General features: G+C 34.0%; 1 protein-coding gene across 4 annotated transcripts in view; it reads right to left on the bottom strand.

Annotated features, from left to right (window-relative positions):
- LRRC7 (leucine rich repeat containing 7) overlaps positions 1-14,741 on the bottom strand; it is a 572,538-nt gene that overhangs the window by 70,645 nt on the left and 487,152 nt on the right. For all 4 annotated transcript variants that reach the window (XM_004762996.3, XM_013061642.2, XM_013061643.2 and 1 more), the window contains one exon: positions 11,002-11,121. In XM_004762996.3, coding sequence (XP_004763053.1) covers positions 11,002-11,121 — 120 coding nt within the window. The remainder of the gene's footprint in view (positions 1-11,001; positions 11,122-14,741) is intronic.

Below are 14,741 nucleotides of genomic sequence, written 5' to 3'. Positions count from 1 at the left end.
AAACAACAAAGGATCCATAATAGCAAAAATGATGACATTGGAGCTACCGGACATTTTCAGCCTACATTTTGTTTTGTGATGGTGCTAACTTACACATTCTTGAAATAAAATAAAAGAAAGATGTTAATAGTAACAACAAAAAATTGACAATTTTCCCTTTCACCCTTAAGACTTCTAAGAAACTTTAGATAGTAGACTAAATAAGACAAAAACCAAGTGGCAAGAAATGGAATCTTAGTATTTTGATATCTTCTATTTGGCAATAATCCTTGATCATCTGCCAGGTGTCATGTTGTTTAGCTCTTCAAATTACATACAGTCATGGACATTTTTATCACATTGGGTTAATTTTGCACTTTTCTTTTGCTTTTACATTTCTTTTAAAATGAAGACAGTATAAATGTTATTGAGTTATTTCAATTTTCTAAAGTAGAACAGTCATTTGTCTGAAAGAACACCTATGTCAGGATTTTAAGAAATAAATAGTTTTAGCCTGCTATTCTATTGTTTTATTTTTATTTTATTTTTTTTTAAAGATTTTATTTATTTATTTGACAGAGAGAGATCACAAGTAGACAGAGAGGCAGGCAGAGAGAGAGAAGGAAGCAGGCTCCCCGCTGAGCAGAGAGCCCGACTCAGGACTTGATCCCAGGACCCTGAGATCACGACCTGAGCTGAAGGCAGCGGCTTAACCCACTGAGCCACCCAGGTGCCCCTATTCTATTGTTTTAATTTGTGGCAAGGTATTTTTTTTTTCCTCCTTTACTTCTGACTTAATAGTCGTTTGATAGACACTCTTTTGGGTTTGCACTTTAATTGAGGAAATAATTTAGGGTCAATCCGGATGAGAACAATCTCCTGATTTTATGACAGTGATGTGATGTCTTTCACTACTGGAGACAGCTGTATTGTGATACTGATATTAGGAGATAGAGGGATGTACTCTGGAAGTTAAAGAACTAATGCTGTTTGAGTAAAAGAATTTTAAAAAGCGACTGTGAAACTGAACACTATTTTATTCAACTGTCACTTTTGCTTTAAGTTAGAGACTTTTTTCCATTCACATTTCCACAACCTCCTATCTGCATTATTTTTGAGAACAAACTTCATTCCATAATAGTAATATAGTAAGTTTTAAAAATCTGAGTTAAATAGTACTAAAATTAATTGATTAAAAATACATCATCTGGGGCACCTGGGTGGCTCAGTGGGTTAAGCCTCTGCCTTTGGCTCACCCCTTTGGCTCAAGCCCTGCATCGGCTCTCTACTCAGCGGGGAGCCTGCTTCCCTCTCTGTCTCTGTCTGCTTCTCTGCCTACTTGTGATCTCCCTCTGTCAAATAAATAAAATCTTAAAAAAAAAACATGACAACTAGTTCAGAATTAATCTGAAAGCTCTTAAAATGTTTTTTTTTTAAATACATCATCCTGTTTGCATTAATAAAATATATATTTGAAATGGGTCATTAAATAGAGAAAATTATGTCATTGATTTCTTCAAATCCTTCCTGATTCAGGTGTTACCAAGGACATGGTACTGCATCTGGTGCATGCCCTTTTCATGAAATTTTTGATTTCCTACAGGCCACATACTCTTGCTTTGACAATTAGCTATTGTTTAACAAGCAAATCTTTATATTTATTTCGGCTTCTTTCTCTTATATGAATAATTCACAATTATGGGGGCATTGGATCTCATAGGATATATTCATTCTTATTTCTCTAATTTAGGGAAAGACATGGCCACATTGATTTACTGGAAAAGGTAACATGTTAGTCAATCAATAAGCTGGGTTTTAAAAGAGTCCATCTGAATAACAGTTCTGATTCTGGTGACATAAAAGGAGTGCAATGTGAAATTCTCAAGGCTAGATTTGAGCCCTTAGCTTACAACTCCTATTATTGCTCTTTGGATTGGCGTACGTATTTTAACTTAACCTCTAGTAGTTCATTTTTATCTTGTTCTGGAAAAATAACTAATAGTTATGCCATTAAGACCATGTTGAGACTATTCTAGTAGAGAAAGAAGAATATATGTTTTAAGCAGGGGAAGATAGTGAATGTTCTCAATACAGTCACTAAATATAAGCATCAGAAATTTCAAAGAGCCTCCAGGGAGTAATTGGTGGATGCCTAACAATATTATCACAAATTGCTACCTAGCCACAAAAGCCATAGAAGAGATAATTTTTACCTACCTACTTCTACTCCTCACCCCTTTTAACCTGGAAGGATATTTATGTGAGGGTGGCAATGTGTGCCTCCTAGGCAACTGGTATGTTGCTTAAAACTTGTTTTACAATCAAAGGGTAAAATTAATGAGTGTCTACTTACTGTTTATGCAAATAATAAGTTTCAAATTATTTCTGGACACCAAAACTCTAAGAAAAGCAGGGTTGCATTACTGTAGATCTGACAGTCATTTTCAGGGTCCTGCTAGGGATAAAGGTTCATATATTTGGTATCTTCCCACTGTTGCCCTCTCCTTTTTATAATTTAAAAATCTGTAATTGTATGACTTCATCAATTTGCCCTTTCAATGACTCAATTCTTGTTTAGGCAGAGCTCACTGACAGTAGATGGGTTTGGCTGCTACTTCTTCCTGAAGCTCAGCAGCCCTTGTGGAAGACTGCCATCACCGTGGATATCACTGCAGTCTTCACATTGCTCAATACAGAGCCCTAAGTGACGCCACTGCCAGTGAAGGAGACAGGAAGAGGATGAGGGAAGCGAGGAGAGTCTCAATCTACCAGGTGACTCAGAAAGACCTTTTCCTAATGTTCAGAAAAATGTTTGGAGTTCAAAATGTCTATATAAAGGAGTCCAATCTGTTCTTGAGTTTCAGTGATGGCCCAGTCTACCAAAAAAATTGAAGAAAAATTTACTCTGACCAGTACAAAATTTGCTTCTAGCAGAGGAGAAAAAATGAGGACTGGGAAAGAGAAGCAAAAAAGTGGGAGCCAGGATTGTGCTTGGCATTACTCACAGTGATTGGGAAAGTTGTTCTCATTTGCTTATGGACTGATGAAGTCAAGCCATTGCTCCTGGAGGTTCTTCACTGTCAATAATGTACATTGCTTTGGGAGGGAAAAAATACAAAGTCTCAGGCAAAACCTACTCTACCTGATATATTTCTTTCTGTATAAAAGGAGAGTTTAGCTAAAGAATTGACAATTACTAAGGTTTCAGAATTTTTTTTTTCATTTCAGTTTTATTTTAGACTAGAACAGATATTTCTGACTCTGACATAGTTGATGGAAATGAGAAACATTTCTATTTCTCTGTGTCTTATTATCTCTTATATGCAAGGTTTACTGGGTTGATCTTCCTGTTTCTTCCACATCTTGACTGGCTCTCTCTCTCTCTCTTTAAAGATTTATTTATTTGGGAGAGAGAGAAAGGGAGATCGCACAAGTGGGAATGTAGAAGGAGAGAGAGAATCTCAAGTAGGCTCCATGCTGAGCACAGAGCCTGTGAGGCTTCATCCCAGGACCCTGAGATCTTGACCTGAGCCAAAACCAAAAGTCAGATGCTTAGCTAACTGTGCCACCCAAGCATACGTTGACTCGCTCTTTTACAGTGTAGATCTTACTCTACTTTCTGCCATCCCTACTTTTTCCAGTATTTAAATATTCAACTTTCTTATCTATTCTAGACTTTCCACTCTTTCCATGTAAGCAAGTTATATCCATTCTCTCCCTTGCATTTGATATAGGGGATTCCAACAGCACTATGTGTCTCAGCAAAATTACAAAAGCCAAGAATTGTTGTTATTTTTATTTTTGTTCCATATATATATAGAGAGTGTGGGTAGCAATATTTGCTTTTAATAGAAAAGGTCTGGAGCAAGTTACTTGTTAATGACTACAACTTAATGGTTATATGATTTAAATAAGATATTTGTGGCATAACACTAGGATGCTTTTATTTAAATTACTAAATATAATAGGTTAATTTTCATATGTCACATTTTAAAATGTCTACTTCTTATTTAAAAATGATCAATTTATTCTCACTTTTTTGAAAACTTCTTTTTGAATAGTTTGACTTTTGTTACCAAATGAAAAACCAGTTCTAATAGAAATTTGATTCAGTTTTTTTGTTGTCGTTGTTCTTTGGTGGGGGCAGGGGAGGGGCAGTAGGAGAGGGAGAGAGAATCTTTTTTTTTTTTTTTTAAAGATTTTATTTTATTTATTTATTTGACAGGCAGAGAGGCAGGCAGAGAGAGAGGAAGGGAAGCAGGCCCCCCTGCCGAGCAGAGAGCCCGACACGGGGCTCAGTCCCAGGACCGTGGGATGATGACCCAAGCCAAAGGCAGAGGCTTTAACCCACTGAGCCATCCAGGTGCCCCGAGAGAGAGAATCTGAAGCAGGCCCTGAGATCATGACCTGAGCCAAAATTGAGTTGGATGCTTAACCAAATGAGCCACCCAGGTGCTCCTAATTTAGTTGTTTTAAAACAAAAATTATGTCTTGACCATATGGTCAATAGCAACACAACATGAGATTTTCAGAAGGTATTTGGAATCTTTTCTTTCTAAATATGTATAGAAAGAAATGGTAAAATATACTAAGATATAGGAGAAATGCCAAAATTAAAATAAGGAATGAGTATTCCTTCCCAGAAACTTAATTAAATAACTTTTTAATAATTCATATGATCTGAAAAGCAAAAATTTCAGTTTGGGAGCCTGGGAAAGAAAGGATAAAAAGGACATGAAAATGATCAAAAAACCCATATAATTTCTTTTACATTTATTTAAGTTTCTCCTAATGAGTTCCTGGGCATGCCTCAGAGATGACAAGCAGCTGGCAATCATGAAGCCCTTAATGGCTGGGCTGGCATTGTAGAGGGGAGAAAATCACGGGCAGATTCAGCATGAGGGTAAAGTTTGTGAGCCAAGACTAAATTAGCTGCATTTTTATGATTTTCTTTTCAACTGTGTCCATTCTGATGTTGACCCTTGATACCGATCTTTATTATCCTAGCTGCCAAGTCATTATCTATTTAACCTAGGAAAACAGACACATGGGGAGCGAAGAGTCACTAATATTAAAAGAGACTTTTGAATGTCTAGTCTTTACATATAAAAAAAATTTTCAGATTTAATATCAGTAGGATTTTAAAGTTTCTTGGTTATCCTTTTCAGGAGGAAATGTTTTAAGTTTCATTTGTTTTAATACCCTGCTTTAGCCTTTTTGCTGCAATGCTTTTCTGCTCCAGCATTGTTTTATCCTTTAGTTTTATATCTCTCAGGGATATTCAACCTTAAGACTCTCCACATTTTTTTAAGATTCTCAATATTCTCAAAAGAGTTTGTCATTTCAGAACTAAGAAAACCAACCTTGTCATTCCTGTGGAAGGATTCTGCCAAATCAGGGTATAATGTCTGAATTTATTTTTTATTATTTTTTATTTTTCTTTGAAGATTTTATTTATTTATTTGAGATACAAAGAAAGAGAGAGAGAGAGAGAGAAACAGAGTAAGAGCAGGGGGAGGAGCAGAGGGAGAGGGAGAAACAGACTCCTGCCTGAGCCGGAGGTGGGGGCTTGATCCCAGGACCTTGAGATCATGACCTGAATGGAAGGCAGGAGCTTAACCGACTGAGCCTCCCAGTTACCCCTAATGTCTGACTTTAAAATGAAAAATTTTTCACTTATGTTTTATACTATGACCTTCCTACTATTTTTTCTTATGTGTAGGAGAGTAATCTAAAATATTTAGTCACCTGTGAAATCTTGGCAAGTAATCTAACCTAAACTCCATGTCTCTGAGAAATTCAATTTCTTCATACAATGGATGAAAATAATAGTACTTATAGGAATTAGATGAAGAAATACATGCAAACATCTATGCCTGACACAGAGTAATATTTAATATATGGTACATAATAGTTCTTATGAAGGATGATTTATGCAGTTCTTATGTAGGGTGACTGCAGCATAATCCCAGAGACTACAGCAGTTAATGCAGAGATGTGATGGGAGTCTAACATACAAATGCTCCTGAAACCACTGTTGTTTTCAGCCACTGAAGAGTTTTTAATAACAACTCTTAAAGTGCTTGAGTAGTACGACTTGGAATTCAGAGGGAGATTTACATAGCTGTGACATGTTCTTCTAGTAATGACTCCCAGACTTTTTGAATTAATGGACATTTAGAATTTGAGATTTTGGACACTGACAGGGCAAGAGAGAATTGAAAACTACCACCTACTATTACATCATCAAAAAAATAAGTCACTTAAATTCCACCTCTTGCCACTCAGAAAAAAAGAAAATGAACAAACCAAAAAACCAACTCAGGATTTAACACACTCAACATTAGCCACACTCAGGTACTAAGGACAAAAACAGGCAATAAAGAACAAAATTTTTCTGGTTGATGATCTTTGTCTAATTATTTTGTGTGTCTAAAAAATTTTATGTGTTGGAGAGTACCCAAATCTGTGCTCCTTTAGTGCCTTGAGTACTTATAGGCATACCCATGAGTACTACCAATATTGGATCAACAAAAGAGCTATGATAACCAGAACAGAGAGCCACAGTTCAATCAAAATCTTTCTAAAACTGTGTTTCCCACCAAATCTCTGAAGCATCACAGTGGTTTCTGAGCACAGCAGTATCACAGCACTAATGTCGCACAGTTGGAGTATCACAGTAGTAACAGAGGTGTATCTCTAGGCATAGCAATAACATGAAAAAAAGTTTAATACAGAGACTTTAAGAAATACACTCAAATGGAACTGGCTAAGACTTCTTCACTACTTATTCTCTTTTGATTTCCTATTCTATTTGTAGTTCAATTTTTAATTTTTCCATTCTCAGTCTGTCTAGCTTAATGACTACTCACTTCAACTGCAAAAGTAATATTGATTTTTAAAAACATTAATTGTATAATGAAATATAAAACCAATAAATAAGAGTATAATTTTCATAGCTATCTCAGTAAATTCGGCAGCACAGACTAATAATTCCATTATCATTTTCATTTTTTAAGGTTGCTTTTCACTGAATATTAACTTACTATATTCAATTATTATATAATAAAAAACTATATTTGAAAATTTAGAGCATTCTTTATATTTTCTACTCTGTATGATAATAGGTGAACATCTGTATGTTCTACAGTCTCATATTTTAGACCAAAGAGCCATAACTTGGGGGTAGTCTGAAAATGCACATCATGATAGTAAGAAGAAGATACAAATGAGCTTATATATGAAAGAGATGCTATGTATTTCACATTTGACAAGACATATAAAAAATTATGAAGTTCTCAGATAGATTAAGCAATTATTTAGTCTTCAATAAGATCAACAACCTCACAAGGGTTTAATCAATACAGGATTGCATGGGGTTCTTAAAGTAAATAGAGAAGCAAACAAATGATCATTATGATTTGTATTAATTATATGATTAAATATAATATTAGGGAGTTTGAAGATAGATTTCAGATAAAATGGATATATGGAGGATAATGTAAACACCTGTTAATTCCACTTAGAGTAATAAGTGAATGAATCTTCTTTTATGGGAATATTATAGTAGAACTTTGCAACTATGCAAGTGGATATAGTTCCTGCCTTTGGTCAGGCAACCTCCCCTCGACTCTGATAGGTATTCCTTCAACTGTCTGCCATCACATTCATCCTCTTATCTTTCCTCATTAATAAGTAGATTCCCCTCCTTTCTTCTCTGAGATTTTCAATTTTCTCTTCATCAATAGCTTCTCATCAGTCTTCAAATATGATCAGGAGTCTGTCATCTTAAATATTCTTTCTGGCTTCCTTACATCCTTTTTTAGATCTACTATAATTGTCTCATTCCTTCCAAGTGGAAGCTCCTTTCTTGAGTTTTTTAGGTTTCTATGTTTATCTGCTCCTCAATGTAAGTTCCAATGGATTCCACTCCATCAGTTAAGTAAACTGCTTTTGCCAAAGCCACCTATGACCTCTATGTTTCTAAATCCAAAGAGCCTTTAGTCATACTTACCTTGCTTGATTTTTTCACATCATGTGAACTGCTGACCACTCCTTCCTTAAAACATTTCCTTCTAGTTTTTTAGTGGTCATTGGAGTTGAGGGCCCTATATATTCTACTCCAACTGATTAGTCAAAGCCAATAATATAATTCCATAGACTTGCTAGGGATAGGAAGTCCTTAGTTGTTTTGGATCAGTGAGATATAAGAAGAGGTTTGTTGAGAGATTTAGGGTTGAAATGTTCCTCTTGTAACAGACAGCTATTGGGAATTTGGTTCTCTCCCTTGATGGATTTGAAAACAGAAGCTTGTATCTCCAATTGTCATTGGCAGCCAACATAAAATAATGAGAGAAACCAATTTTAGGATAAAACCAACAGTATGATTATGAGTGGAGAGGGAAAAAAGCCCTAAGTATTTAGATTATAAAACTGAAGACTAGATCTGAGGCTTACTCTAGATATTGATAATCAGCTAAGTATTTAACATTCAAGGCTATTTCCCTTGAATTTCCTATAACTCGTGTCAGAAAGAACCCTACTGGTAAAATCTTTAGTTATTCCTTTCCTGTTCCTCCTAAGAACATCCTTTAAATGTTGGTGTTCCATGGAGTTCTGTGTCACCTATCTGTCTCACTCACAGCTAATTATGACATGTATCTGATAATTACTAGGTTTGTATCTTCAGCTAAGATTTCTCTTCTGAACTTCAGATAAATATATCCAAATAAGCAGTAAACATTATCTCAGATACTCTACATAGACCTCAAATCAACACATTAAAACTTAAGTTAACCTCCCCTCCTCCACTTCTACCTATCACTCTTTTTGTACTTCCAATCTCAGTGCATGGCACAATATCAATCCCTTGTCCAAATTAGAAACCTGTGTATCAATCATGGGACTTATATCTATCTCCTATATCCTATGTCCAGCCAATCACAACATCATGTTGGCTCACCTTTGAAGAAGATATTGAATCTATGCATTTCTTGTCACCACCCATTGCTTCCATTTACTCTCCCCTGTATTACAAAAGAACTTTCCTAACTGGTTCCATCACCTTCAGTCTTTCTCCTCTACAATTCATTCTCTGTAAAGCTATCAAAGTGTTATTTAAATGAAAATTTAATCTTGGCTTTCCCCTGTTTAAAACACTTCACTGTTCTTCTTATTTCCTTCAGAATAAAATGCAGCATGATCAAACTTCTATTTATCCTCCAGCCTTATTTCACATCACTCCTCTCAACTTCCTTTAGTTTCTTTACGAACAGGTGCCCTTTCCAGATTCTTTCATAGCGCTAGATCCCAACTTCATAGCACTAATCACACTGCATTATGTTTATCTTCTATGCTTAATATTGCCCAATAGGCAGATTAATAACGTGTAATACATGCAAATCAGGTCATTAACAAACATTTTAGGTAAAATAATGTGATAGGTAATATATATGTATATTTTAAAAAACATTGAAGGAGTCATCAAGAGGAAAATCATCACCTAGGTTACAAAGAAAGTATGTAATTATATATGCAAGTTATGAAACATAATTATAAAATAAACACTCATGTACTTAAGAACTAAATGTAAGAGCCACCATTCAATTTAAGAAATAAAACAGCAGCAAGAATAATACAAATTTCTTCCCTAATCCTACCTCCAGCCTCCCCTTCAGAGATAACCATAATGATAAATTTTGTTAACCATTCCCTTATAAAAATAGTTTTCTGACTCATGTACTTATGCCTAAACAATATATTTTTAGTTTTGCTTGTTTTTGAGATTTATAAATATGATAGTTTTGATGTGTTCCATCTTCTGAAACTTGTTTTTTGCTCAAATTATGTTTCAAAAGTTTATACACATTATCATAATTATGATTAACTGATTTTCATTGCTTTAAAATACTTTTCTGCATGAATAGCAGAGTTTTTTTTACAAACTTTCCTGGTGGTAGGAATTTGGGTTTTTCCAGTTTTCTACTATTATAAATATTACAAGTGTCTTGAATAGTATCTCAGGAGGGCAATTTTTGCATAGTAGGGTATGTTCATGTTCAGTTTTATAAGATAATTTGATACCAAACTGATTGTGCTTTTTATTCCTGTGAGAACTATAAAAAGGTTTCCATTGCTCTTATAGTTGCAAACAACCTACATTTTTCAGACTTCTTAATTTTTGTGACTAGTAGCTATAAAATAGCATCTTTTTTTTTGTATTTCTGATTGACAAAAGTATTTCGTTTTTAAAAATGTTTATTTACTCTCCTAGTTCCCCTTGTATTTTACCATTCTTTTTAGCGTTGTATGTCTTTTGTTGTTGACTATATGAGTTTCCAAAAATATATTCTGGGATACCAATCCCTTGTCCCTCATATATGCTACAATTATCTTCCCAAGGTTGTGGCTTCTTTTCTTCCCTTCATGGTGATTTAATACATGATATTATAATTACCTACCTATCACTTAGCCTACCTCACTAGACTAAAAGGTCTTCAAGGTAAGACACCATCTTACTCATTTTTGTTTCCCAGTATCTAGCAAGTGCTCAACACATAGCTGAACACATACTGTTGCTCAGTAAGTATTTATTGAATGAATGATTGGATGAATGAACTACTATGACTTTAAAAATGGTAAATCGAACTTTTTTTAGTCAAATTGCATTTTACACAAGTTGACTGCACCAGACTGCTACACTAAAGAGGATCAGAAGTATGCATTACCCACAGTCCTGTGCTTACACTTCAAAGCTGGGGCACCAGGAAGAGGTGACAGTATCTGCAGAGAGGTGGCAGGATGTTGCTTACAAAAATTTGTTACCAATTCTTAACATTTGGTAGTGTTCATTTCTCATCCTTTTCAATGCACTTACAGTTAACTGAACTCCCTATAGTGGGGTAATATTTAGCCTAAATTTATTACAAAATTAGAAATGATGTTAAGACACAAGATAGGGATTACATATTACAATGGATACGCAAGGTTCATGGTTTGTATCATTAATCTGAAATTGGTTACCTTTTTAGTAATGGTGTCCGGAGGTACATCCCGCCTCCCAAGAGGATAAGGATTCCATTGGCCACTAGGAGATACATCTTCTTGTCCATTGTCTAAAATGTTGCTTTGCTGGGACGGGGTCTATTGCGAAAATGGTATGGCATTTCTTTAGTGATGAAATAGACGTTTATCATAGTTTTCTGAAAAGAGTCCCTAGTGACTATGATAAAATTAATTTTGTTTAATTGCAGAAACACAATATATCCTGAACTGGAAGAATTGTTATACACTAATTACTCAGTAAGAATTCTAAATTGACAGCTTTTTGGAAGCAGTGAGAAATTCAATTAAAATAACCACCTTAGAGTTATTTACTGAATTTTAAAGAAAAGTTTAGGTTATTTCCAGTACCTGAATAAAAAAATAATCAGAATAAAATTAACCAATTGTTAAAAAAACACAACATATAAAACTTGCTTAATTCAATTCTTTAGTATGATCTTACCATTTAGAATATAAACGGAAACAATATAATACATAGTATGTAGCTTTCAATATTTCAAACCATAACCTAAAACAGATTTTATAAGGCTGTACTGATTTTGGTAGAACATGCCTTGAACTAATCCAATATAGTGTTAATACTAACATAGTGTAAGACTTATGGTACTATGACATTATCTACAGATTGCTTTTAGGGAAATATGAAAGGAACATAAAAAATATTGTGCTATTAGAATCACAGTATAAATAAATGACTTTTGATTTTAAATTTATTTATATAGATCATTTACGATTTAAAGTTTAAACTTTTCATATAGTTCTAGCTGATTTATTGCTTATTATTTTTAACAAATAATAATACCTGTCATTATTATTATTAATATTAAATACCAGGGAGGGCTCCATAGTCTGATCTGAGTAATAGCAAGTAATTATATACCATCAGAAAGACAGCCTCCAGTGGAGGATATAGTACTGGTATATTTTTCCTGTGGAAACAGATCAACTTTCCTGAAAGACTTTCTCCTCCCCTAACCTACAGGATATCCAGGTACTCCTTGATTTCCTGGGAAATTTTATATAGGTGGGAAATTCTGCCCAGTGTTTCCTATGCCATTTTCTGCCCATGTTTTGAAGTATCCCTATAGACAAATAAAGCCTAGTTAGAGGCTGAATGTACAGCTCTACTCTGTGTGAGGAATTGTCCAACCCCAAGATGGGAGAACTGGGCCATTCTCTTCACAACATGGCACAGATGGGCTGCTTGGCAGCCCTCATCTGTTACACAGAGTGGTCCTAGTTGTTTTTTTAAAAAACAATTATATAACCATGCAATCTGCATTCTGACTGCATGCATTTTTTTTAAAAGAGATTTCTTAGAACTGTTTTAAAATAAGATTATGACACTAGATGAATTTTTCCTAAGGTCTAATGGATATCATGAAAAGTAAGTAGATAACTCAATTTTCTTCTTGTGGTTTGGCCCTAAGAATTCCTTTTTCATGAGTCTATCAGAAAGTATGAAAAAAGAGAAAACAGGTACTGAATTGAAGCATCTGGGTTAGAGGAATGAATTTACTTGCGTTTGTTTAAGAAATTACATGTAGGTAACACGTTAAAACTACATACTACTTGAAATAAAACCAGATAACTATTTAATGTCTGTTTGTCTGTTGTTAAGCATTAATTTTCTAGTCTTTTCATTTTTCAGATTAAAACATTTGCATATGCCCACACACAATTTTTCTACATATTAAAATAAGACAAGTCAAATTATTAAAATTAAGCACTTAAAATATAAATTTTCAGCGTAAGCACTACTCACCGGTGTTTTTTGTTTGTTTGGTTTGGTTTAAATTAATGATTTAAACTAATATCCATGTCTTTCTGGCTTGATTTCTTTGCCAGGGAAGTAGGATAATGAATGTATTCATCTGGTGAGGTGTGTGTGCAAAATCTATTTTTGAGAAGAGGACAGAATGTAACACAAGTATTTTTTTTCCCTCCATATCATCCTCATCTCCTTCCTATTTCCTCCACTAGCCTTGCTTCACTTGCCTAGACAGGACTCCTAGTCACAGAGAGCAACTAAGAATTGCAGAACTCTTTCTGGTGTTAAAAAAAAAAAAATCCTTTAGTCAAAATCCTAATATCATTATGGTGTAGGCTCTTCCTTAGTTTAAGAATCAATCTTTCTCTTCTTAAAATTAGAACTAACAACCACACCGCTTCTACAGTACAGGGGTCAGAGGACACATAAACATGCAGACACATGAAAAAAATACTTTCACTAGACAACAAAATTAAAAGAATTTCCTGAACGCAATTTCCTTTCTTCATTTCAAGAATGCTCTGGCCTTTTTGTTTTTCATTAGTGAGACTCCCTGGGGCTTAAGTTTGGAGAAATAAAAAAACCATGAAAACCATTTATTAACATAGGGTGGGGAGGTGGTCCAAAAAAACCCTATATAGTGGGTTCACATTCTGTCTCGAAAGATGTACAGCTATTTACAAAAAAATTATACTTTTGATAAAGTGCTACTGACTTGTATATAAATGCAGATGCTTTGTTGTTAAAATTATATAAAGGATTAAAAGGAACAACTGAAAAATATAGAAAAAAGTAATGAAGCTATCACTGTTGAAATTTGTTATTGCAGAGATAATAAAATTGAGGTTCAGTTATTTACTCAAATATTTCTAGTACCACATTCTAGATATTTTCTTTAGATACTTTAAAATAGTAAGAATGTCTTCTTTTATTTGGCATATATAACTAATTAAATATAAAAGACATGGAAAATCACCATAATGCACCATTTTCTCAGCTTCTAAATTCTGTAGGTCTTCAGATATTTTTTTTTAAGAGAATAGAGAAAATGGTCATTATAATTTAATGAACACCCACAGATTATGTTTGTTAAGAAATACACTAATGCTAAGGAGAAGTTTTGCTGAAGGGATACAGCCCCAGAAATGACTGTGGACTTTATAGATTTAACATTTATGTTTTTGACTACCATAAAGGATCACAAGTGTCTACTGGAAGAAGTAATTTCTAATTTTGCTGAGGCATAAATGTGAATGAAAATCTGTGATATATATGTGCATGTGTGTGAGTGTGTGCTTATGGTGTGAATATGTGTGTATGTATAGGATTCACAAATATGAATAAATGAGCTTAGCAGATCTAGTAGTTTTGCTTTGGTTAGCTAATTAATGGGTGCACTGAATGCTTGAAAAATTATACTTACTGCATTTAGCTGGAAAAATTTTATGAGGGTGGTATTAACATTTGGCACTTCGCAAAGCTCTTGGGATATATGCCTTAAGAACTCAAAGATCTGTTTTGCTTAGTAATTGGCATATAGTTCACAAAAAGCATTACCATAGATTTAAAAATGTTTTAAAAATAATCTTCCTAAAAGTATTTCTCATGAAAATTATTGTTAAATTATTCATTTTCTGCACATATTTAAAAAAATAGGTAGTAAAAATATACACCAAGTTTCAATATAAATGATTATGATGTCGAGGGGTTTATTCTGAAGGTCTCAATATAATGTTCAGATGAGTTTTTAAACCAGCATTTCATTGTCATCTTGAAAAAGCATCTGAATGAATACTAACATTATTATTTTGGTAATTTTAGCCATTGTCCATAAGGATTTATGTGAATTTACAGGCCGGAGGTGGTTTTTTTTTTTTTTTTTTCATAATTAGAAAGATAAGTGAATCTTTCTTGAGTGATAGGTAGC

The sequence above is a fragment of the Mustela putorius genome, unplaced genomic scaffold (genome assembly GCF_011764305.1).
Source record: "Mustela putorius furo isolate JIRA1106 unplaced genomic scaffold, ASM1176430v1.1 tig00003853_pilon_pilon_pilon, whole genome shotgun sequence".
NCBI classification, from domain to species: Eukaryota; Metazoa; Chordata; class Mammalia; order Carnivora; family Mustelidae; genus Mustela; species Mustela putorius.
Note: the sequence above shows the minus strand (reverse complement) of the source record. Positions and strands in the feature narration are given on the sequence as shown.